Raw genomic sequence first — 27,218 nt, 5'->3', positions numbered from 1 at the left:
TTTGCCAACAAAGGTTCGTCAAGTCAAGGCTATGGTTTTTCCTGTGGTCATGTATGGATGTGAGAGTTGGACTGTGAAGAAGGCTGAGCGCTGAAGAATTGATGCTTTTGAACTGTGGTGTTCGAGAAGACTCTCTTGAGTCCCTTGGACTGCAAGGAGATCCAACCAGTCCATTCTGAAGGAGATCAGCCCTGGGATTTCTTTGGAAGGAATGATGCTAAAGCTGAAACTCCAGTACTTTGGCCACCTCATGCGAAGAGTTGACTCATTGGAAAAGACTCTGATGCTGGGAGGTATTGGGGGCAGGAGCAGAAGGGGACGACAGAGGATGAGCTAGCTGGATGGCATCACTGACTCGATGGACGTGAATCTGGGTGAACTCCGGGAGTTGGTGATGGACAGGGAGGCCTGGCGTGCTGCGATTCATGGGGTCGCAAAGAGTGAGACACAACTGAGCAACTGAACTGAACTGAACTGAGCATGGCCCTGAGCATCAGAACAACAACAAATTTCCCCTTCAATCAGTCTCTGCCATCAGGAAGCTTCCATAAGCCTCTTTCCTTCTCCATCAGAAGGCAGACAGACCGAAAACCACAATCACAGAAAACTAAGCAATCTGATCACATGGACCACAGCTTTGTCTAACTCAGTGAAACTAGGAGTCATACTGTGTAGGGCCACCCAAGACAGATGGGTCATGGAGTGTTCTGACAAAACATGGTCCACTGGAGAAGGGAATGGCAAACAACTTCAGAATTCTTGCCTTGTGAACCCCATGAATAGTATGAAAAGGCAAAAAGATAGGACACTGAAAGATGAACTCCCCAGGTTTGTAAATGCCCAATATGCTGGAGATCAGTGGAGAAATAACTCCAGAAAGAATGAAGAGACAGAGCCAAAGTGAAAACAACACCCAGTTGTGGATGTGACTGGTGATGCAAGTAAAGTCTGATGCTGTAAAGAACAATATTTTATAGACACCTGGAATGTTAGGTCCATGAATCAAGGCAAATTGGAAGTGGTCAAACAGGAGATGGCAAAAGTAACATCAATATTTTAGGAATCAGTGAACTAAAATGGACTGGAATGGGCGAATTTAACTCAGATGACCATTATATCTACTACTGTGGGCAAGAATCCCTTAGAAGAAACAGAGTAGCCATCATAGTCAACAAAAGAGTCTGAAATGCAGTACTTGGATGCAATCTCAAAAATGACAGAATGATATCTGTTAGTTTCCAAGGCAAACCATTCAATATCACAGTAATCCAAGCCTATGCCCCGACCAGTAATGATGAAGAAGCTGAATTTGAATGGTTCTATGAAGACTTGCAAGACCTTCTAGAGCTAACACCCAAAAAAGATGTCCTTTTCATTATAGGGGACTGGAATGCAAAAGTACAAAGTCAAGAATACCTGGAGTAACAGGAAAATTTGGCCTTGGAGTACGGAATGAAACAGGGCAAAGGCTAATAGAGTTTTGCCAAGAGAACGCACTGGTCATAGCAAACACCCTCTTCCAACAACACAAGAGAAGACTCTACACATGGACATCACCAGATGGTCAATACCAAAATCAGATTGATTATATTCTTTGCAGCCGAAGATGGAGAAGCTCTAGATAGTCAGTGAAAACAAGATAGGGAGCTGATTGTGCCTCAGATCATGAACTCCTTATTGTCAAATTCAGACTGAAATTGAAGAAAGTAGGGAAAACCACTAGACAATTCAGGTATGACCTAAATCAAATCCCTTATGATTATACAGTGGAAATGAGAAATAGATTCAAGGGATTAGATTTGATAGAGAACCTGAAGAACTATGGATGGATGTTCATAACAGTGTAGAGGAGGCAGGGATCAAGACCATCCCCAAGGAAAAGAAATGCAAAAAAGCAAAATGGTTGTCTGAGGAGGCCTTACAAATAGCTGTGAAAAGAAGAGAAGTGAAAGGCATAGGAGGAAAGGAAAGATATACCCATTTGAATGAAGAGTTCTAAAGAATAGCACGGAGAGATAAGAAAGCCTTCTTCAGTGATCAGTGCAAAGAAATAAAGGAAAACAATAGAATGAGAAAGACTAGACATCTCTTTAAGAAAATTAGAGATACCAAGGGAACATTTCCTACAAAGATGGGCACAGTAAAGGACAGAAATGGTAGGGACCTAACAGAAGCAGAAGATATTAAGAAGAGGTGGCAAGAATACACAGAAGAACTATACAAAAAAACATCTTCACGACCCAGATAATCATGATGGTGTGATCACTCACCTAGAGCCAGACATCCTTGAATGTGAAGTTAAGTGGGCCTTAGGAAGCATCACTACAAACAAAGCTAGTGGAGGTGATGGAATTCCAGTTGAGCTCTTTCAAATCCTGAAAGATGATGCTGTGAAAGTGCTGCACTCAATATGCCAGCAAATGTGGAAAACTCAACAGTGGCCACAGGACTGGAAAAGATCAGTTTTCATTTCAATCCCAAAGAAAGGCAATGCCAAATAATCCTCAAACTAGCACACAATTGTACTCATCTCACACACTAGTAAAGTAATGTACTTCAACAGTACATGAACTGTGAACATCCTGGTGTTCAAGTTGGATTTAGAAAAAGCAGAAGAACCAGAGATCAAATTGCCAACATCTGTTGGATCATTGAAAAAGCAGGAGAGTTCCAGAAAAACATCTACTTCTGCTTTATTGACTACCCCAAAGCCTTTGACTGTGGGGATCACAATAAACTGTAGAAAATTCTGAAAGAGATGGGAATACCAGACCACCTGACCTGCCTCCTGAGAAATCTGTATACAGGTCAGGAAGCAACAGTTATAAGTGGATATAGAACAACAGACTGGTTCCAAATAGGGAAAGGAGTACGTCAAGGCTGTATATTGTCATCCTGCTTATTTAACTTCTATGCAGAGTACATCATGAAAAACGCTGGGTTGGATAAAGCACAAGCTGGAATCAAGATTTCAGGAGAAATATCAATAACCTCAGATATGCAGATGACACCACCCTTATGGCAGAAAGCGAGGAAGAACTAGAAAGCCTTTTGATGAAAGTGAAAGAGGAGAGTGAAAAAGTTGGCTTAAAACTCAACATTCAGAAAACGAAGATCATGGCATCCGGTCCCATCACTTCATGGGAAATAGATGGGGAAACAGTGGAAACAGTGACAGACTTTATTTTGGGGGGCTCCAAGATCACTGCAGATGGTACTGCAGCCATGAAATTAAAAGATGCTTGCTCCTTGGAAGGAAAGTTATGACTAACCTAGACAGCATATTAAAAAGCAGAGACATTACTTTGCCAGCAAAGGTCTATCTAGTTTAAGCTGTGGTTTTTCCAGTAGTCCTGTATGGATGTGAAAGTTGGACTATCAAAAAAGCTGAGTGCCAAAGAATCAACGCTTTTGAGCTGTGGTGTTGCAGAGGACTCTTAAAAGTCCCTTGGACTTCAAGGAGATCCAACCAATCCATCCTAAGGGAAATCAGTTCTGAATATTCTTTGGAAGGACTGATGTCGAAACTGAAACTCCAATACTTTGGCTACCTGATGTGAAGAACTGAGTCATTTGAAAAGAGCCTGATGCTGGGAAAGATTGAAGGCAGGAAGAGAAAGGGGACATCAGAGGATGAGATGGTTGGGTGGCATCACTGATTCAATGAACATGAGCTTGAGTAAACCCCTGGAGTTTGTGATGGACAGGGAAGCCCGGTGTGCTACAGTCCATGGGGTCACAAAGAGTCAGACTCGACTGAGGGACTGAACTGAACTGAACTGAAGCCATTCACTCTTAGAATAACCTGATTAAGTTTTGAATTCTGTGAGTCAAGGGTGGCATCGAAATATAAAAGGGGACTAATGGGTTCCATGGGCTTTCCTGGTGGCTCAGTGGTAAAGAATCTGTCAGGCCAGGTAGGAGCTGCAACAAATGTGGATTCAATCCCTGGGTCAGGAAGAGACCCTGGAGTAGGAAATGGCAACCCACTCTACTCTTCTTGCCTGGGAAATCCCATGGACAGAGGAGCCTGGTGAGCTACAGTCCATGAGGTCGCAAAAGAGTCAGACACAGGTGAGCAACTAAGAAAAACAATGGGTTCAAAGTGGTCAGACTTGAGCGCGGCTTATATTAGAAATCACTTTGATTTAATGAGAAGGAAAAAGAGGGTTATTTCTAACCAGCAGCTAAGTCACACTAGCAAAATAAACACACTTGCATTCCAACTAAGGACACCCTTGATGTGATTCTCCATGGGGTAGGGAGACACCATGCTCACGGGACCTTTACCCCTTTGTATTGTGTCTAGGACAATGCAGGCTCGAGTGGGTTTTAGAAGAGAATCAGCTTGTTTAAAAAATCATACTTAAGGACTATATTTCTGTAGTAAGTACAAAATGGTTTAGATAATGAAGAGACAAGTATTGAAGAGTCTACTTTAATTGTAATGGGGGTTTAGACAGGGAATAACTCTTCCTGATCAGTAATATATCGTCTAATTATATGAATTCTTAGGGAACTGTGGTTTGATTGACAGCTGGATAGTCCACAATGGACTTCCAGGTGACATGGCTTGAAATGGGGTGCATTAACATATTGACACACAGGATCTAGCCTTGATGTTCTTGTTACGTGAAGTAACAACACAGCATCTAAGTATTCAATAAATGTTATCAAATTAATCAAGATGTGGTTAATAAGACAGATATTCTTTTCAGACTTTTAACTCTTTTGTGGCTAATAAAGCAGATAATTTTTTATATTTTTAACTGTTTTTATGTCTTCATATATATATCACATACACTTGTACTCAGTGGAAATTAAAGAATAGCATTTCATGTTGTGGGTAAAGTTCAGATGAGTTTACCTTTATTTAAAAAAGAAAAACTTACTCCGGCACTGACTGGTCCATAATTGTGTCCTTGAGAATCAGGTTCTTCCACGTATATGGTGTAAAAGTCAGGTCTAGGGTAAAATCGAAACGGAGAGAGACGTTATCCATTTGGAATAGAGGTACCTGTTGGATCTGGCAGACTTGTGGATCTGGAACTTTGTGGCAGCTTCCTCCTCTTTTCCTCTGGTCTTTCCTTGTCTTCCTGGAGAAGGCAATGGCTACCCACTCCAGTATTCTGGCCTGGAGAATTCCATGGACTGTATAGTCCATGGGGTCACAAAGAGTCAGACACAACTGGGTGACTTCCCCTTTCACCTCCTTCTCTTCATCCAGGCCCAGTGGTTCCACTTGGCCTTGGCAGGAACAGTGGTCCAGCAGGAAGTAAACAAGACCTTCCAGGGTGTAAGCACTGGTCTGACTCAGTTCTGAAAAATCTGTCCTGTTCTTGCTGTTAAGGCCTCTCTTGATGTGCTTCAGCCCTTTGTGTTTCCTGGTTTATGACTTTTACCGATCCTTTGTTCTGCCACACAAGTTCTTTCTTTAAATGCCTAGTTATAGGAATAATTCTTGAAAAATGCCCATAAAAAGGAAATGCCAAGTTTTGTTTTGTTTTGTTTTTTCTCCCCAAATAGTCATTTAAAGTAAAGAAATACTTTCACTTTATTCCCACAGATATCCTGCTGAGCCAGCACTTCCCTGACACTAAGTATTACCTTTCAGCTTTGGGTAGGTCCAGCCACTTTAACAATGTAAAGATCCTCTCTTCATATGTGACACTTCTGAAATGAAAAGTAAAAATAACTTTAAAAAATTCATCAACTCAAGGAGAACTTCATTATATTCCTACTCAAGAAGGCAGATTGATATTTTCGGATGCTTCTTTTGTGTTCTTATACTATAAGAACACTGAAAGGGATTTAATATTACTCGAACAGATTCCTGTTTTCAACACCTGTACAGAGATACTTGTGCCTTGATATAGATTGTGTATTGCTTTCTTTCCTTCTCATTCATCTCTCCTTCACTGTTACTCCAATTAAAATAAAATCATTTTACATTAGTTACTATTCATCCATTCAATTTTCTTATTTTTGTTCACTTCATTCATTTGTGCAGTTCTGTGTACTATCTATTGTCAGCCATAATTTTGTTCCTTTTAAGTGGAACTTATCAGTGAGAAAACCAAAGATGCCTTCCTTCCTAGAGGTCATATTCGAGTCAAGGAAGAGAAACAATAAATAGGCCTTTGGTTGTCATTCAGTCGCTAAGTTGTGTCAGACTCTTTGTGACCCCATGAACACCAGGCTTCGTGACCCCACGAACACAGGGAAGCACACCAGGCTTCCCTGTCCTTCACTATCTCCCTAAGTTTGCTCAAACTCATGTCCATTGAGTCAGTGATGCCCATAAATAAATTACATAGTGTATTAAAAGGTGATAAATGCTATGGGGGAAAAAAGGAAGACGAGAACCAGAATAAGGGACACTGGAGAAACTCAAGTGGGAGGATTTGAATTTGAAATCTTAGTGTGATCAGGCTAAGACAGTATTGATAAGGTAGTTTTTGAGCAACAGCCAGAAGGAGGTGAGGGAGCAGGCTATGCAGATAAATGAAGTCAGATTATATTGGGCAGAGGAACAGCCTTCGCAGAGGCCCTGCAGTGGAAGCAAGCTTGGTGTCCTGATGTACTGGGGTCACCAAAAAGGTCAGTATGGCTTGAGAAGGGTGAAAGAATGGAAAATAGTAGGAAAGGAGTCTAAGAGGCAAGGGGATAGCAGGGCTCATACCAACCAGGGCTTGTTGGCTTTATTCTGTATGAAACTGAGAGCCTTGAAAGTGAGGGGTGCAAAACAGTGTCGTATTCAGACTTGTTTTTTTAAAATAATTATTCTGGCTGATGAATTGAGAATAGATTACAGGAAACAGACATAGAAAGAGGGAGATATGTCAAAAAGCAACTGAGGTAATACAGGCAAAAGAGGAGGACAGCTCAAACCAGAGTTAGTGCTAGAAGTAATCAAAAATTCTCAGACTGCATATAGCTTGAATTAGAGGCACAAGCATTTACTGACAAACTGATAAGGGATGTAAGAGGGAGGAATCAACATTGATTTCAAGATTTTTGGCCCAAATAACTGGAAAAATAAAATTACCATTATGATCAAGACCAAAAAACAAACAAAAAATTCAAATCATTCCTGCCTAGATGGGATTACATTTGCAGGTGTTTTCCTACCTGTTGTAAATCTTATATATGGAAGGAAAGGTGCCATTTATAGCTACATCCGATCCTGGCCAAAAGTAAGTACCAACTTTTAAACCTTGATACATTGCTGTCAGCCAGATCTATAAGAAGAGAAATTTTCAAATAAGTGGAGGTCAAGAAAATAATCAGTTTGAGTAGAAATGGCACTATTTATGAGAAACTGAACAATATTAAACCATTGAAAAATGTATTTAATTATTAAAAGGTGTTTAAATTGTTTTGAATTTGTCCTTGCAGCAGTTTTAAAAAGTTATTATCTAGGTATCCACTTCAAAAATCAAAAAACATAGGAAGGCAATAAGAAAGATCATTTTTCAAATTGGTAAAATTGTACAGTTCTTCTCTCCTTTTTAAAGATTTATAAAATATAATGAGTTAAAAAGTTAACAGATAAGCTTTCTGAGTAACTTCCAGGTTGATATATTTATAATTCAACATCCAAGTCTCAAGGCAACTTAGGTGAACAATTATATACATTGAAAAGATTCAAATCATAATTATAAATAGTACTGAAACACCTTCCCACCCTTAGCCCTGAGAAATTAAAAAGACAACATAAAACTCAGAGTGGAGAGAGAAGAGTGATCCATTGTCATGTGGGGAAATGGAGAATGACACATACTGGTTGCCCCTGCCACCAAGCTGGGTTATCTTTCTCCTTTGAAGAAAGTGAAAAATTCTTGTTGAGGTTTATATCATACATATTATTGTCAATGATGCCATGTGATTCTGGATATAACCCCTAAAATGATAATTTCAGAAAAAAAGATTTAAGATAATACATTAACAAAACATGCATTTAAATTGAAATAGCATAAGACCTGTAACTCTTATTGGAAAAGAAGTCATATACCTTTCAATATAAAACCCCTAGATCTGAACCCAAATACCAAATACATATATTACTATTACATATACACCAGTTCCACCATGGTCTATAGCTGCAAACGAATGATGTTAGGAAGATGATTTGTGTTGATGGTTTTAATTTTACTCTTATGTTATTAATAACTGCTAATTATAGATTCTATATTACAATAATGATTAGACACTGGTTTACTGGCAATAAGAGCAAGATACTTGTTACATAGAAGCTATTAAGTATCAGATGTTGGCCAATGGGTTAAAATGTGTTATCAGCACTCTAGAAGGAAGCCTGTCAAGTCTCTGTGCTTCTCCCTGTCATTCATCCATCAATCCAGTCATTCATTTAGTCTGGTCACAAAGACTCATTCAATCATTCCACACATTTTCACTGAATGTCTATGATACCATAGGCAATTATAACTACATTTAGATAGACTTTTAGGGTCATTATTTCAGAACATTACTATGTATATGAATATGGATACATGCACATATATAGAATATTAATAGCACTTATGCATAATCCCTTATTTATATAGACATATGGTGGTGCTAGTGGTAAAAAAAAATTCCACCTGCCAATGCAAAAGATATAAGAGATGTGGGTTCAATCTTGAGTGAGGAAGATCCCCTGGAGTAGAAAATGGCAACCCACTCTAGTATTCTTGCCTGGAAAATTCCACGGATAGAGGAGCCTGGCAGGCTGCAGTCCATGGTGTTGCAAAAGAGTTGGACATGACTTAGCGACTAAACAACAACATACGTATATATGTATGAGCACACACACACATATGTATTATATATTATGTATGTAGACTTATATGTGTGTGTGTGTGTGTGCGCGCACGGTGCGTGCGCTCAGTTGCTCAGTCGTGAGACCTGGGTTTGATCCCTGGGTCAAGAAGATCCTCTGGAGAAGGGAATGGCAACCCACTCCAGTATTCTTGCTTGGGAAATCCCATGGACAGAGGAGCCAGGGGGTCTACAGCCCATGGGCTTGCAAAGAGTCACACACGATTGAGCAACTAACACACAGTAATAAAAGACTAAATGCAAAGTAGTAAAAATATAATATTCTTTGGCAAGAAAGGTTGAGGCATAGGACTCCTTAAGATGTGCCCTGAATCTATAAATATTAAAAAACTTAATCTTCCTTTGAGTTCTTTCACGTACGTCTTCTCGTACACTGAGGAGAATTCATTGCTTTATTTGCTTTATTTAAAGAGATATAGCCAGTTTGAATTCAACTATGAAACAAGAGACTTCACCAAATTAAATATAATTTTTAAAACTAGATAGGAAAGAGATTCTCCACATCAAAGTGGCTGTCTTCATACATAGCCTACCATTCCCACAGACCTTCAGATAAATGGGGGCTAATCAAAAGATCAGAGTAGAGGGTATTTCCCATGTTCCAGAGGCTATCCTGGCCTATCGCAGAGATAAATGAGCTGAGCACCGGGACACTCATTCATAGATAACTTCTCATAGCCCTGGATTGGCCTCATACTCAGACATTTCTTCCCAGCCTGAATTAAGCTGTGATCGCTACCACACATGATCCTGAATCTGTGGCTTGGCCAGCTCCTGCCTCAGCATGTCTGGTGTGGTCAGTCCCTTCGGGGGTCTGTCAGTCTTGCCACTGGATGAAGCACTTACCGTGACAATGGTATAATGATTTGGGAAGGTTTTGGTCGGATAGGCAGGTCTCAGGTATTGTGAATGAACTCCACATGTTTCTGCAACAAAGGATAGTGGGAAATTAAGACGTTGTTTCTTCCTCAGAAGTTGTTTGAATAACTAAAAATATGAACATGAAAGTTTCCCAGAGAAATAGAAAACTAACCAGGGGGTGAATTGCAGATAGAAAGAGGTTAAAATGCTGATGCTTAAAATTCCTCTCAAGGAATGACAGTTTTCAGGAGAGGAGAGTGCTAAGTCAAGGATCAGGAAAATTTTTCTGTGAAGAGCCAGATAATAAATAAATAGGCTTTGAGCAAATGGCATGGCTCTGTTATAACAAAACTGTATTTGTAGACATCAAGACAAAGAAATTTCATGTAATTTCTTTTGTGTGGCACAAGGCATTCTTTTTTTTTCCCAACCATTTAAGAATGAAAACAATTCTTAGCATTAGCAGACCATACGGAAATAAGCAGAGTGGGTCAGATTTGGCCCACAGACCCAGATTGCTGACACTTGAGCTTAAAAGACCCTAAACTTTTAACACCGTGCCAGTTGTATTTGCGTTTGCTGTTCCTCTCTTTCTGACTTGGCTCATTAAAGTAAAATTTTCTATATAATATTTGCTTCCCAATATAGCAAAAGCCAATACAACTGTCTAGATAACTGAAAAGGAATTTGACTTGTGTGAATGCACAAGCCCATGCCACGTAGTAATGTTTACAAAATTAACTTTCCACCTTATTATTTTCAGTACAGTTTCCATTTGATCAGTGAAGTTTCCTGTGCTCTGTTTTCCACAAAGCATGGCATTAATTTTGCTTTCAGTTATTTTGTTGTTTTCATCTGTGCAATAACCTTGCTCAAGAAAGTCAGAACCACTAAGGCACATTACTATTTCCTCTGCAAGAGTGACGTATGAGACATTTTCTGTACCAAAATTCTATCACCTCTAATTCTAAAAGAGAACTTCACCACGAGAGATTCTATTTAGGTTAAAACAAAAGGTGCAAATGATTGTTGTCCAGAAAGCAACAAACTTTGCATCTGCAAATAATAAAGTTTTTCTCAAATAGGCTTGGAGTTGGTCTCCTTCCCAGCCAGGAAACCAGTATTTCCAATATGATCCAGGAATTTCCTCCTTCAGAATCTTCTTGGATCCAATATTAAGTCTACTAAATAGGACTCTGGTGGGAATGGTGAGGGTTGAAAGGTGGAGGGAAAGGAGCTTAAAAAAAAAAAACAAAAAAAACCACTACATTTCTAGCAAGTGCCCCAAGTGGTTCTGATGTACTTGAACCTGAAGCTTGCTCTAGGTCATAATGTATAATCAAAGATTAAAATAACCATTTTTCTTTTTTAGTCAATATCACCAACAAATAAACCTTGTCCTCAAATAGACAAAGATATATTTAATATGTTATGAAATCATATGATAAGAAAAATAAAATGAGATCTAATCTACTGACATAATTAGAAGAATTTAAGTGGAGAAGACAATCATACAATAAAGAGAGATAAAAGGTTTCTGCTTTTATTTCCCTGAAGCGTGTATAATGTGTTCAAATTCTTAAATGTGTCTAAAGGCACAGAGCATAAAATAAAAAGCAACCTAAGTTACCAGTGATATAAAAACATGACACTTTTCTAGTCTTAAACAGGACATCTACAGATCTGTGGACTATCTACAGATTCAAGCTACCATTTTTGACCACCTGCCTTTGAACAAGAGCTATTAGAGAACAGCTCATCATAAGCAAGACCTACCATCATTTCTTCCTGATCTTAATCATTTAAATTATGACTGAACAGGATAATTTTGGAAGGATGCACAATAAATTAATAAGAATAGTTGCTTCTGTAGAGAAAAAGTAGGAAGATCAGGAAAGAATCTGTTGTAACTTTCAATATCATTTTTTAAAGTTTATTATTTGCATATTTTGTTCCTTAAAAAACGTCTTTTTAAAAAGAAAGTAAACCAAAAATTTGAAAACATATATGGAATAAATATATACCCATAGTAACTATAAACTATAAGAAGGAATAGAAGACTGAATTGATGAGGAGATAAAATAGCTGAAGAATGTACAGATGCAGCAAAAGCACTTCAAGGAAAGGAGTCCATAGCAGTAAACAGCTACATTGAAAAAAGAAGAAATTTTGAACAAACAACCTCATTTTATACCTTAAGGAACTAGAAAAAGAACAAGCAAACTCCAAAGTCAGCGAAAAAGAAAAAAACAATAATGCTTATAGCAGAAATAAGTGAAACAGAGAAGAGAAAAGCAATTTTAAAAATCAACAAAATTAAAGTAGGTTTTTTGAAAAGATAAAATTGACAAAACTTTAGCTACATTAGGAAAAAGAGAAGACTCCAGTAAAGTCAGAAGCCAACACTACAGAAATAAAAAGGATTATAAGAGACTATTATGAACAAATGTAAAGAGTCTCCCCACAATACAGGAGCCCTGGGGTTCAATCCCTGGGTCGGGAAGATCCCCTGGAGAAGGAAACGGTAACCCATTCCAGTATGCTTGCCTGGAAAATTCCATGGATAGAGGAGCCTGGTGGGCTACACAGTTGATGGGGTCACAAAGAGTTGACACGACTGAGTGACTAACACTTCCAATGCTTCTCTAGTCTGAATTATGAAGAAATAGAAAATCTGAACCGACCAATAACAAGTAATGGAAAACTTCCTAACAGAAAAGCCCAAGATGGCTTCACAAGTTAATTTTACCTAATATTTAAAGAAGCCTATCCTTTCTCCAGAGGGTCTTCCTGACCCAGGAATCGAACTGGGGCCTCCTGTATTTCAGGCAGATTCTTTACCTAAACTATCAGGAAAGCCCTTTAAAGATGGATTAATGCCAATATTTAAAGAAGGAAAGTGAAAAGTGAAAGTGAAATTTGCTCAGTCATATCCGACTCTTTGCCACCCCGTGGACTATACAATCCATGGAATTCTCCAGGCCAAAATACTGGAGAGGGTAGCCTTTCCAGGGGATCTTCCCAACCCAGGGATCAAACCCAGGTCTCCCACATTGCGGGTGGATTCTTTACCAACTGAGCCACCAGGGAAGCCCAAGAATACTAGAGTGGGTAGCCTATCCTTTCTTTGGGGGATCTTCCTGACACAGGAATAAAACCGGGGACTCCTGCATCACAGGCAGATTATTTACCAGCTGAGCTATCAAGGAAGCCCTTTAAAGAAGGATTAATGCCAGTTCTCAAACTTTGCCAAAAAACAAACAAAGAGGAGAGAATACGCTAAGATTCATTTTATGAGATTAACATTACCCTGATGCCAAAGCCAGATAAGGATACTAAAGAAAAAGAAAATTACAGGCCAATACCTTCATGAATTTAGAGCAAAAAAATTCAACAAAATACTAGTAAGACAAATGCAGTGGCACATTATAAGGATCATACACTAAAGTCAAGTGAGATTTATCCCTGGGACACAAGCATGGTTACTACTAGTCTTCTCATAACCCGTTTCACATCTAACTTTCCAAGAAATCTGACTTCCAGTTCAAGACAAATTACTTCTATCTCACTTGACAGTTTGCTGATCCTGGACCTTCTTTTGTCTGTTCTCATCCACAATGAGACAAGAAAATGTTCTCACTAGAGTCCATGACCCTTTGGTAGTCACTGGTATATCTCACGGCACTGTGGTATTAGACCATGCTCAGTCTCCAGGCAGTTTGATGGGACACTGGAGATGAAGTCCTAGCCTTCCTTAAAGTGATGCCTTCTGTCACATACCTCATCTCAAGCCTACCATTCTCTGGAGGTCCTAATCCTAACTCTTTTACCACACCTACTCTTAATTGGGCCTCCTAGAAATGAAGAGCCCATTTTGCCTTGGTGATGTCTTCACACATTAAAGAGACTATTAAACTATTACAAAATAGTTTAAATCTTCAAAAGGGAAGACTCTCAATGGCCCAATATTTCACTGGTGTCCTTTCCAACTTTCTGTGGGATGAACAAATCAAATAATTCCACTTCTAAAGGGGTTTGGTTCAGCCTGGTTAGATAAATTCCCTTTGGGACCCAGGTTTTGCTATCTAGACTACTAGAGGAAATGCAGATAAGGAAATAGAAACTGAGTGTTGTTAATTACTTTCCAGGACACAGTGACTCAGCAGCAAGTGACAAATCCTGAATTTGGAGCCAGTTCTGTCAGAGACCCAACCTCTTAATCTGTTACCTTAAGATCTGCCTCAAAGAGTGAGGAGGAGGCTGAAGAGACAAAGCCCTTTGTGTTGCAGGGGGAAGTAATTTATCTTTCTACAGTCAAGGAATGTTAGTGCTGGAATTAGCAGTAGAAATAATTATGTCTAATTCTCTCATTTTCATACTGTAAAATTTTCATACTGCTCTGGGAGTTGGTGATGGACAGGGAAGCCTGGCATGCTGCAGTCCCTGGGGTTGAAAAGAGTCAGACATGACTGAGCAACTGAACTGAATCCTCTCATTTTACAAATGATGAATCTAAGGTCCAGAAAAGGTGATCAGCTTAGAGTCAAACAGCTTTAAAAAAAAATAATTTGGAGGAAAATAAAACTGTCATAAAATTTGAGGACCATGGAGGTAAAAGAGGGCCTAACAAAAGGAGGAAGTAAGAGAAGAATTGCAGAGCACTGAACAGTGTGGGCCCTGGAGCCAACCCTCTGATATTTCTTAGCTTTGTGTCCTTGGTTGTTCTATTCCTCTTTTTTTTTTAATTTTTATTTTATAATGGAGTATAGTTTATTTACAATGTTGTGTTAGTTTCAAGTGTACAGCAAAGTGACTCAGTTGCACATGTATCTATTCTCTTTCAGATTTTTTTCCCGTATATAGTTTATTACTCCATTCCTCTCTATTATTAACTTTATAAAATTGTGCCCTAACACAGAAGTACAACATCATGATAAAGATGGCAATAAAAATGACAATTATAGTAATAACTTAAAACCATCCAAGGTACACTATGTATATAATCTAGTGGTATTTCTATTAGGTGGGAAGTGAACATTTTACAGATGTAGAGACTGGGGCACCAACAGGGGAAGTAAGCTTGCTAGTAAGAGGTGGAGCCAGGTTCCAGGCATCTTGATTCCAGAACTGGACAGAAATACTGGACTTTTCACCTATGGTTGTTGTTGTTTGGTTGCTGTGTCCAACTCTTTGTGACCCCATGACTGTAGTCCACCAGGTTCCTCTGCCTATGGGATTTCCCAAACAAGAATACTGGAGTGGAATGCCATTGCCTTCTCCAGGGGATCTTCCCAAACCAGGGTTCAAACTCGCATCTCTTGCATTGGCAGGCAGATTCTTTACCACTGAGCCACCAGGGAAGCCCCTTCACCTATGGGAGCCTTGGTATATGCTGGTCTGTCTGGTCTCCTCAGGTTCCTTCAGGTTCCTATTCTTACTGGTCATATTCACCTTGCTAAAACCCAGAACCTAGATATGACAGGCACCATTTTTGATACGTTATCTAGGAACAGATTTTCATAGAGCAGAAGTTATATTCAATTACAAAACAAATCAAAATAAACAAAAGGGTGAGCATGCTGCAAAAAAAGAAGGAGGAGCCAACAAGTGTAAAATAGATATCATTAGTGAAGTCATCAAAACTCTTGAGAGGACCTGGGCTGAGACAAATCACTAACATTAAAGGTTAAAAAGAAAGCTGCACTATTTAGAGATTAACTAACTAGTTAATCTGTCATCCATACACATCTGATTGTAGGAGGCTTACTCAGTTTATTGATGTTAGGTACTAGAGTACTCCATGTCTGTAAATATTCAGCTCTAAATCCATCCATGGAAAACAAAATAACTGGTGGCAGGTCAAACCTGAAAATGAAAAACAAAAATTTAGACCAGTATTTTTATTTTTTCAAAAAGACTCTTTTCTGTACCACTTACAATTCTCTAAATTTGAGAATGCTAAGAAAGTAAGTCAGAAATAGTTCTAAGTTTTCCTTTTTCTTTTTAAATATTATTTCCCTTTACAATCAGTGTTTCCAGTACATTGTTAATCCATATAAAAATGTACAATATTTTTTTAAGGTGTTACATAAATTATCTGCATCTTTCAACTTGGGAATCTACCTTCTTTTGAGTTCTAGAGTTTAAACAGTTTTGCCTAACTTTATTTCCATTTGCTCCTTGTCACGGGCTATCTGTGACACCCAAGTATACCATGTAAGAAATTTGTCTAGCCCTGAGCATTTACAATGAACAGGCAAAGAGTGGAGAAGAAAAGTCAGGGGCTTCGGCCTCAGCAAGACTTGAAATCTATTCTCTTCACTAACAAAACATCAACAGAAATGGAATTCTATGTTGTAGACCTTTCACAATTCTGGCTTTGGCTAAAGATCCAAAAGCAATGATTCCTGAGTTCAATGCTCACACTCAAAATTATATGTTATAATTATTCTACTACTTTTTGGATACAACTATTGTTATTGTGATATGGAATTCATGAACTCTGAAACTTATGTTTTATTATTCTGAAGTTCTACATTTTTGAACTTTCAGGATATTAGTATTAACTTCCAAAGCATTACAATCTCATTTTAGATGAGTATGTAAGTTACAATAATGAAAGTTAACTTTGGGTTATAGCCAGTGACTATCTTTTTTTCCATCTAATATTTTTTCACTTCTAAAATTGCATTTGTATTTTATACACACACAATTAAAGATGTATAGCTTCATAATTCTTTTCCATACTGAACGCCACTGTATAGCCATCACCCAGATCACAAAACAGGATATTACTTAGAATCTTTCCCTCACGCTCTCATCTAGTCAAAAACTTCTGCAAACCACACCTCACTAAGATGATCAATGTCTTGACTTCTAACAGCATAAATTAGCTGTGTCTATTTTTGTACTTAGATTTATACGCAACAGAATCATACAGTGTGTATTCCACTGTGTCTGGCTGCTTTTACTTAACATTATGCTTGAGGTCCATCCATAATTTTGCATATGGTTGTAGATCATTCATTCTCATGGCTGTCTAGAAGTCCAGTGAATGAATAAACCACAACTGATTCATCCTGTTGATGGGCATTTGGATACTTTCCAGTTTAGGGCTATTACGAATAACAGCTATGAACACAGTAACTTTGTTTTGAATTCTAAACACAGTGCATGCAAATAAGAATGGCAAAGAAATTTTCAACTCTGTGCTCAAGCAGTTTATCTATACTTTTGAATAAGAATATGTGTTTCCAAGGAATTTGGTTACAATACGTCTTTAAAAATTCTGACAAATGCCCAGTATTATCATAAAGAAAATTTTGAATGCTGTTATCAGCTAAAAACAAAAATAATTTCAGTTTCTCTCAATATGTTTGAGTAGAGCTAAAAAAATAAATTAGCATAGCCATCTATTTGCAAATTATAAAGGAAATTGTGAGGAGAGTCTGGACGATGTCCATTTGGTTTCCCAGAATATGCACTTACTGAAGAGTAACCCATTTAACAAATATCTGAGATGGGCTTTGCATTAGATGGGCTTCCCTGATAGCTCAGCTGGTAAAGTATCCACCTGCCATGTGGGAGACCTGAGTTCAATCCCTGGGGTGAGAAGATCCCTTGGAGAAAGGAAAAGCTACCCACTCCAGTGTTCTAGACTGGAGAATTCAAGGACTGTATAGTCCGTGGAGTCGCAAAGAGTCAGACACGACTGAGCGACTTTCACTTCATTTCACTTGTGCTAAAAAAGTGAAAGTGAAAGTTAAGTCACTCAGTCCTGTCCAACTCTTTTGCAACCCCATGGACTACAGCCCACCAGGCTCCCCCATCCATGGGATTTTCCAGACAAGAGTACTGGAGTGGGTTCCCATTTCCTTCTCCAGGGGATCTTCCCAACCCAGGGATTGAACCCTGGTCTCCCGCATTGCAAGCAGAGGCTTTACCATCTGAGTCACCAGGGAACTTATCACCTGTGCTAGATACTGAGAATAAAGGAATTAAGGAATTATAGCCTTTAACTGTGTGTGTGTGTTTAGTCACTCAGTTGTGTCTGACTCTTTGAGACCCCATGGACCGTAGCACACCAGGCTCCTCTGTCTGGCTTCTCCAGGCAAGAATACTGGCATGGGTTGCCATTCTCTTCTCCAGGGGATCTTCTCAACTCAGGGATCAAATCCAGTCTCCTGGATTGCAAGCAGATTCTTTATCATCTGAGCCACCAGAGAAGCCCTTATCTAGGGGATGAAATTAAGAAGTAAACAGAAGTGATCAAGGACTAGATTTAGGTACAGGATGCTATTCAAGTACATAGGTTCAGTCTTGGTAAGGTGAGAGTAGGCTCTCCAGAGGGTATGACATGTGAACTGACCCCTAAAGAACAAACAGAAATGATATGAAAAGAGAAAGGGACCAATGTTTCACTCAGATAAAACACACTGTGCAAAAGCCCATGTGAGATAAACAATGCATACAATAACATTTATGAGTCTCAGAAACATTGGGTTAAGCAAACAATAAAAGAAAACAAAAGACAGACTTAAAAGGATATATGGTATGAGTGTATTTACATAAAATTCTAAAACATGAATCTATGGTGATGAACAATATGAAAAGATATGACACTGAAAGATGAACTCCCCAGGTAGGTAGGTGCCCAGTATGCTACTGGAGAACAGTGCAGAAATAACTTCAGAAAGAATGAAGAGACAGAGCTAAAGTGAAAACAACACCCAGCTGTGGATTTCCGATGCTGTAAAGAACAATATTGCATAGGAACCTGATCTATGAATAAAGGTAAATTGAAAGTGGTCAAACAGGAGATGGCAAGAGTGAATATTGACATTTTAGGAATCAGTGAACTAAAATGGACTGGAATGGGCTGATTTAACTCAGATGACCATTATATCTACTACTGTGGGCAAGAATCCCTTAGAAGAAATGGAGTAGCCCTCATAATCAACATAAGAGTCCAAAATGTAGTACTTGGATGCAATCTCAAAAAAAACAGAATGATCTCTGTTAGTTTCCAAGGCAAATCATTCAATATCACAGTAATCCAAGTCTATGCCCTGACCAGTAATGCTGAAGAAACTAAAGTTGAATGGTTCTATGAAGACTTACAAGACTTTCTAAAACTAACACCCAAAAAAGACATCCTTTTCATTTCAGGGGACTGGAATGCAAAAGTAGAAATCAAGAGATACCTGGAGTAACAGGCAAGTTTGACCTTGGAGTACAAAATGAAGCAGGGCAAAGGCTAATAGACTTTTGCCAAGAGAATGCACTGATTACAGAAAACACCCTCTTCCAACAACACAGGGATGACTCTACACACGGACATCACCAGATGGTCAATACCGAAGTCAGATTGATTATATTCTTTGAAGCCAAAGACAGAGAAGCTGTATACAATCAGCATAAATTATAGTGCTGGAGAAGACCTTTGAGAGTCCCTTGGATTGTAAGGAAATCAAAACAGTCAATCGTAAAGGAAATCAGTCTTTAATATTCATTGGAAGGACTGATGCTGAAGCTGAAACTCCAATACTTTGGCCACCTGATGTGAAGAGCTGACTCATTGGAAAAGCCCCTGATGCTGGGAAAGACTGAAGGCAGAAGGAGAAGGGGACGACAGAGTGTGAGATGGTTGGATGGCATCACTGACTTGATGGACATGAATTTGAACAGGCTCCAGAAGTTGATGATGGACGAGGAAGCCTGGCGTGCTGCAGTCCATGGGGTCGTAAAGAGTCAGACATGACTGAGCGACTGAACTGAACTGAACTGAACTGGTGGTGATGAAAATCAGAACAGAGACATCTTTCTGGGGACATGGAAATATTCTATATATTGGAAATATTCTATATCTATATTACACAGGTTTCTGACTTTCTAAAAATTATACTTAAGCATGAATACTTCAATGAACAAGAACTACATCTCAAAAAATAAGAATGGAAAATTTGGACTGTTTACAGTGTGTAGAAAACAATCATCCAGGAATTTAAGTGACATATTGCAATTTGTGTTCAGTTCAGTTCAGTTGCTCAGTTGTGTCTGACTCTTTGTGACCCCATGGACTGCAGCATGCCAGGCCTCCCTGTCCATCACCAACTCCTGGAGTTTAGTCACAGGCAAGGACCCCAACTCAAGTCTTTTATTTTTAATTCTAAATTCTTTACTCTTCTACCTAGAAACTTCTGAAGAGGGTAGCTGGATCTGGTATAAACCAAAGTAACATGATATACAAATATACACATTATCCACACACATTTTTTTAAATGAAGTAATATTATCTAAAAATGTCTCCATCAATTCTTTCTATAGCCTGATAGTGTTTTCTCTTTTTGTCTCACTATCATGTTCCCACTGCTTGGGCGGGAAGAGTGAAGCAGATGAAGGGCAGAAAGGAATACCAGAGGCAAAGGGGAAATCCACCTTGACTGCAAGGGGACATGGGGCATACTTCAAGGGCTGGACCAAGTCCTGGGAAGGTGGGGTGAGGTGTGATGCCTCCCATGTTCATCAGCCATGCCCATCTGACAGAGTTTTCCTCATCCATTCTCCAAGGTCCACCTTTCACAGTGAGGCCTTCCATGGACAATTCTCTTCCCTTTCCCTCAGTGAGAATAAATCTGAAGGGTCAGGATGACAATGGAAAAAGAGTTTGGGCTAACCTCATTTAGATCTAAATTCTAGTTCTGATTTTTATAGGACCTTGGGATGTTACTACAAATACTTCATTGTTGTAAGATAATAACTTAATACAAGTTGCTTTGTTAACAATAAAGCAAACCAAAGTGTGTTGTGAGTTGGGAGCTACAAGAAATGTAATCTTTTGTTAACTGTTTTGTTTTCAAATGTAAACATGGTGGAGGAAATTTCATCCTGCCTTAACTACATTTCCATGTGCATCTATTAAAGGAGGATAAACACGGCCATGTCCGTCTCACCCTTCTGGGCACTGAGGCTGCTGGGCTGTGCTGCAATCTTCATCCACCCATGAGGTTTCTCCTGAAAAGCATAAGATCAACATCTTTAGACAAGAAAAGAGAAACCAACATTCAATGGATATGATCTTTCCAAATGACTTAATTCATGCTACTCCAATGACGAAATTCATACAGAACGTGTTAAATACTAGTTCACATGTTGGCAAGGTCAGTGCCTTAGCAATTCGCACAGGTCAGTAATCTATACTAACAGCATCAAGAAACCCATCTTTACCAAGAAAACAAAGGGAATTCTTTTAGCTGGAAAGGGACAATTTCTTCTTTCTTTTATTTTTTTTTTTTTCCAAATAATGTTTTTTCCCTGAAAGACAATGCTTTCCCAACCACTAGGGAAAAAATGAGTTTAATAAATGAAAGTGTTAATCACTCAATCGTGTCTGGCTCTTTGCAACCCCATGGACTGTAGTCCGCCAGGTTCCTCTGTCCATGGGGTTTCCCAGGAAAGAATACGGGAATGAGTTACCATTCCCTTCTCCAGGGGATCTTCCCAACCCAGGGATCAAACCTGGGTCTCCTGCACTGCAGGCAGATTCTTCACCAACTGAGCTACCAGGGGCCCTTTAATTGACATAGGTATATAGTCTAAAGAAAAATGAAAAGAAAGCATGAATAAAGGAGAAATAACCAAGGAGAATAATTGATATTGATATTAAATGGGAAAGATTGAACAAATTTTTAAGATCATAACTTAAAAATTCTCACTCCATGGATGCTTCTGTTTATGGAACATTTCAACTCATTAATGAAGTAGAAATGATCTAATATGAATGCCATCATTTGCAACTCCTAATGGACTATAGTCCATGGGGTCACAAAGAGTTGGACACAACTTAGCAACTCAGCACACATGCAATGAATCTGTGCAATCATCATACATGCCTAACATGACCAAAATAACCCCAAACAGACAGATATGCCTCTTGATGGAAGTAACACCACTAAGTGTGAAGGATACATGATAGACAGATAGGTAGACACTTGAATCTGAACAGTCCTCTAGTTCTAACTACCAGTTTGCAGGAAATATGGGAGAAGACAAAATGCTTAAGTCACAGAAGATCTGATCTACAAATCCCAGACTGGAAAATTCTACAGAATAAATGACTCCATTTATCCAACATGTAAATTGCATGAGAGAAAGTAAAGGAAAGGAAAACCTACTTTTAAAGGACTCGAAATATATCAGCCAATTGAAATGTCTGAAATCTCTTTGGATCCTACTTGAAATAAATATTTTTTAATATCATGAAACAGAAAAATCTGAACACAGATTAGATATTTGTTGATAATATTATAATTACTGAAGACATTTTTAGATATATTGATGGTACTCTAATTTTGTTAAATGTTCATCTTTTTTAGATACATGCTAAAAATATTTATAGATGAATGATACTAACATTAGGATTTCCTTTGATGTAATCTAAAATTTTCACAGATAGGTTGGGGGTATTTTATTAAGAAAAAACTCCAAAACTTGAAAATGAGCAAAAGGATAACTGATAATTAGACTTCATTTTAATGTCATGCTGGTAATTATTATAATCTTAAAAGCCCCGCTCTGGATTGTCTGATTGCCTAAAAGTATATACCTTTATCTAGCTTATCTTTTACTATTTATTTTATACCTTAGTAAGGATAGCATTTTGGAGGAGGAAATGGCAACCCATTCCAGTGTGCTATGGACAGCGGAGCCTAGTGGAGCCTGGTGGGCTAAAGTTTGTGGGGTCACAAAGAGTCGGACAGGACTGAGTGACTGAGTACACACACAAGGATTCATTTAATCAGTAGAAAACTAATAACAGTGTAACTGATTCTTGTCTAATAGCAGGTAAATTGTCCTGTAACAAAGCAAGCCATTTGTGTCCCACCAAACATTATATCTTTAGTGATATTGTTCCAACATTCTTTCAGTTCTATGTATACTTAGTCTCTGCTCCTCTGAACCAGCTTAACACTCCAGTTGGTTATCTCCTTAATGAGTTAATGACTTTTTGATATATTTGCTTTGTATTTATTAGAGTTATCTTTTTATCTTTTTTTTAAGTTATTTCTGGAAAGTGTTTGATATGGTTTAAATTTTCTGTGACATTCTTTTTTATTTTATTTATTTTAATTGGAGGCTAATTACTTTACAATATTGTATGTAGAGTCATATTTTGATCTTTTTGAAAATTTCACTGTGTCAGCATGAGACAAGATTGGTCATGAGTTGATCATTGCTGAAGAAAGGTGACGGACCTATGGTAAAAACATACTGTTCTCTTCCATCTATACATTAGAAATTAATTTTTTTTTCAAAATTCTAAACTTAAAATATAAAAGTAACTAGCTGGTTTCTTGCACAAAATTATTCAAATTCCCTCCAGCTCCTGCCTAGAGACACAATTTTGGCAAGAATCATTTACATCTGTAAAGTGCTGAATTCTTAGAGTGAGAAAACATTTACTTTTGTTTAAAAAATAAACTGAAATGATTCAGGGAACACCATCAAAGTAATTAATTAGTGGTAATGGTAAACTTCACCATTGCCTGTAACAATTGCTTTTGTTTTTGCTAAATTTAAGAAATACTGTGCAATGAATTCAGTGAGAAAATGTACCACATGACCAGAGAATCATTATTGAGATAAAAAGTTAAGAGTTATAAAATTAGGGTAGAAGGCTGGAGACTACAAAGGTCAGAGGCAGTATGGTCAGTGAATTTATTAGAGAAACAAGCAAACTGGAAACTATACTTGCTTTGTGAATTTAGACGGATTTTTAATGACACAATATTCTCTGTTAAGTACCAATTATTATTTAAAAACAGACTTACCATTTAGCACTTTTACTTTCCTTTCTGATTGCCCTTCTTAGCTGATTTTCAATTATATTTTGCATAAAAACTGATTTGTCCATTAGTGCAAAACCTATTTTCTACTAAGGGATAATAATGTTTCTACTATAACATTTTCTTCCTATTTAAAAAAAATCAAAATTCAATTTAATCTCTTTTTTGTCTAAAGATATTACACATGTTGATTATGAGAAAAGGGTTGACAGCAATTGCTTCAGCAAAACTTGAAGCAATTTTGTTGCTAAATGTATGTGTGCATTTTTCTTAAGTCTCATCAGATATTCAGAGAGATTGGTGATTTTTTTTTAATCTGCACCCCTAAAGTAGCAATGCAAGTGAAATCAGGTATTGATAAACCTGGATTCTCATCTTGGCTCTGCATGACCTCTCGCCAGTCCTAAATCAGCCCTTAAACCAATGACTTAGGACATAGTTGTCTCAACAATCCTATTGGTTTAACCAACTGCTATTTGGGTCAGAGAATCTCGTTTGCAATGTTTTAACTTTAGGATCTGCCATCCCATGTTTCAAACCACAAGGATGTCTACCATAGTCATTGGGCTGAAAAAGAGCTTGCTCTATAGACAACATGGAACGTTGAGTTTTTTCTTCTATGATATCTATGCTATGAGCTCCCTTTCTCTATCATACACAAAACACATTTCTTCTCACAGTAAACACATTGAGTCTTTTATTCCACACAGAGTGGCTAAAAATTCTTTGACTGGTTTTAATATTTGCAGCCTAGGCCAGCTCTAGGGTCACTGAACTCATGGAGGCAAAGGGGCAACACCTGCTTACCTTGGCAAACACTCTTATAGTCAGCACAGCAGTCTTTCCTCTGTAAACAGTCATCTGAGCAAGAGCAAAGGCTGGATTCCAATCTGGTCTCCCCACAGCGAAATTTATTGCATGTCCATATTTGAGCTGAAGAATTACACAATTTAGTTTTGAGCATGCAATTCTTTTAAGCATCCAATACCAAAAATATAAACTTTATGCATTTCTTCTTGTATTATCATACAGTCAAATTCTTAGTTTATCTGCATCCACAAATGAAAATACATAACACAAATGAGGGGCAATCCACCACTTTTCCTCTTTTGGCATGGGTGGCAGAGAGGAATGTAGCTTTATAAGCTGTGGTTCTGGTCTACCTATCAGGTACACCTCTGAGTTTGGAGAAACTGAACACCTGTCCTATTCCCACCCAAGGGTAGAAGAACTACCAGCCTTGAGGGACCATTGCCACCCAGGAGCAGCCTGCCCAGCCTGATCTAAGGACCGACATCAAGGAAGAGGCAGTGACAACAGAAGTAACAATAACATGGTCAGGTCTGTAAGAACACAGGCAGCCAGCGTACATTCCAGCTGACAGTGAAAGAATGGTAGATCAGCTCCCCAACATGCCTCTGGTATTTTTCCAAAATAGGCACTTAATGTGAGATCAGTTTCAGTAAATCTAGAGGAGATTGCTTCCTAAAGGGCCACCTGCCAGGAAATGGTGATTGGCATTAATGTCAGCCCTATGATCAGACAAATGCATTGGCTAGGTGACAGCTGTATGTTTCAGTCATGCAGTGTTCTTCATTCTTCATTATATATTATGTACTTAGAAAGAAAAGATTTTTAATAATGAATTAAAGGGAATACAGAGCTTATCCATACTGGGTTATCCTCTACCTCAAGCCCTTTTCAGAATAATGTAAGAAGCTCTACTGTTCTAATCTTCAATATCATTAAACCACTAGACACACCACCACCGCTTTCCATGACTTCCTAGAAAATTAGATATCGCAAACTAAATTGTCTCTTCCACCTCAAGAACAATGTTTCTCCCAATTAAAATAAGTAAATTTTAAAAAAAAGAACAATGTTTCTCAAGGTGTGTTCTATGGAGTACTGGCATCAGAATCACCAAGAATCACCAGCTTTCTATAGGAGTCTTATGCTCTCCAAGAACCACTAAAACTGAAATTGAATAAGATGACAAGCCATAGGAAAACTTGCCTTTGAAATGTGTATAATTTGACAGTATTTTATCTGCTGGAGACTGTTATTCCTCAACCTCAACTAAACAAAGTGTGAATTCTATCTTTAGAATACTGAAAAAGAGGACAGGGTAATGCTAGATCCTGAATACAAGGTGTTATGGGCTGAATTGTGTCCCTTCCCCAAAATGCTGAAGTCTTAACTCTCTTCCCCCATGACTACAAATGTGACCTTATTTGGAAAAGGTTCTTTGCAGACAAATTAAAATGAGGTCATTAGCATGGGTCCCAACCCAGTGTGGCTGGTATTCTTCTTGTAACAAGAGGAAATTTAGACGTGAACACATGCAGAGGGAAGACTGTGAAGAAACGGGGAGATGGTCATCTGGAGATAAGGGCAGATTTTTGAGTTTTGCTGCCACAAGCCAAGGAACACCGAGGATAGCCAGCAATTTACCAAAACCTAGAAAGAGGCAAGGAACGGATTCTCCCTCACAATCTTGGAATGAACCAACCCTGCCAACACTTAGAATGTGGACTTCTAGTTTCCAGAATTTCTGTGGCTTAAACCACTCAGTATGTGGGACTTTGTTACGTCAGTCCAAGCAAACTATTAACACACAAGTGTCTGGCAAGTATTTGCATATGCATTAATGATCACACAACCAACATGCTAATAAACTTGCTCTCAGAGTTCGTACTTGATTGCACACAGGTGTCTTCAAAGTCCCAGCAGCAGTCGCCTCGGTCTTTACATCCCGCATCACACCGGCAGCCCTCTAGTCCTCTATGTGAAGCATCAAAGCATTTTTTTCTGCAGCTGCCTGTAGGGTGAAGGGATAAGGCAATCAGTGCTCAGCAGTTATCCAAAGTCTCAAAGTTTGATGGTGGAAGCACAAGAAGTACCCAGCACAGATTAGGACAGAAAAATAGATAAGTTTTATTGCATTACCTGACTCATGAGTGCAAAGTGATAAATAATGTGTAATACAATAATAACTGGCTTTTCCCCAGGACTGCAGAGAAGTCCCAGGCTCAAAGACACCAGGGGCCATTAGGAGAGGGTAGGAGGGACAAACAGAGGCTAAATGTAGTGAAATTGGTTGAAAGTCTGGACCCCATCTCCCACTTCAGAATAGAAGGCTCATAATTTGGAAGAAAGTGGGAGGAGTTGCTTTCATCACAGAGGCAGCAGACATGGAGGATAGCCACAATGACAAAAAAAGGATGAACAAGTCTTACTCTTCAATGGAACAGATGGTCACCAGACTTTTAAGTACAGCAAGATAGCATCCAACATGAAGGATCAAGACAAACAAGAGAAAAAGGGAAAAATTTTGAAGAGGAAATAATGCAAGGAGTAGAAGAGTAAATTGTTACTCTGTATATTGTCACCCTGTTTATTTAACTTCTATGCAGAGTACATCATGAGAAACGCTGGACTGGAAGAAACACAAGCTGGAATCAAGATTGCCGGGAGAAATATCAATAACCTCAGATATGCAGATGACACCACCCTTATGGCAGAAAGTGAAGAGAAACTAAAAAGCCTCTTGATGAAGGTGAAAGTGGAGAGTGAAAAAGTTGGCCTAAAGCTCAACATTCAGAAAACGAAGATCATGGCATCCGGTCCCATCACTTCATGGGAAATAGATGGGGAAACAGTGGAAACAGT

At 38.5% G+C, this 27,218-nt stretch overlaps 1 protein-coding gene across 1 annotated transcript in view; it reads right to left on the bottom strand.

Moving 5' to 3' along the window:
• ENPP3 (ectonucleotide pyrophosphatase/phosphodiesterase 3) overlaps positions 1 to 27,218 on the bottom strand; it is an 89,431-nt gene that overhangs the window by 41,637 nt on the left and 20,576 nt on the right. The window contains exons 3-11 of the mRNA XM_010839685.1: positions 26,245 to 26,367; positions 24,354 to 24,479; positions 20,655 to 20,715; positions 15,470 to 15,567; positions 9,688 to 9,767; positions 7,784 to 7,903; positions 7,132 to 7,241; positions 5,608 to 5,673; positions 4,893 to 4,965 (exon numbers count right to left, since the gene is read on the bottom strand). Coding sequence (XP_010837987.1) covers positions 4,893 to 4,965; positions 5,608 to 5,673; positions 7,132 to 7,241; positions 7,784 to 7,903; positions 9,688 to 9,767; positions 15,470 to 15,567; positions 20,655 to 20,715; positions 24,354 to 24,479; positions 26,245 to 26,367 — 857 coding nt within the window. The remainder of the gene's footprint in view (positions 1 to 4,892; positions 4,966 to 5,607; positions 5,674 to 7,131; positions 7,242 to 7,783; positions 7,904 to 9,687; positions 9,768 to 15,469; positions 15,568 to 20,654; positions 20,716 to 24,353; positions 24,480 to 26,244; positions 26,368 to 27,218) is intronic.

The sequence above is a fragment of the Bison bison genome, unplaced genomic scaffold (assembly GCF_000754665.1).
Source record: "Bison bison bison isolate TAMUID 2011002044 unplaced genomic scaffold, Bison_UMD1.0 scf7180017864132, whole genome shotgun sequence".
Lineage (NCBI taxonomy): Eukaryota > Metazoa > Chordata > Mammalia > Artiodactyla > Bovidae > Bison > Bison bison.
The sequence above is the reverse complement of the archived record's forward strand: the minus strand, read 5'-3'. Positions and strand labels throughout refer to the sequence as shown.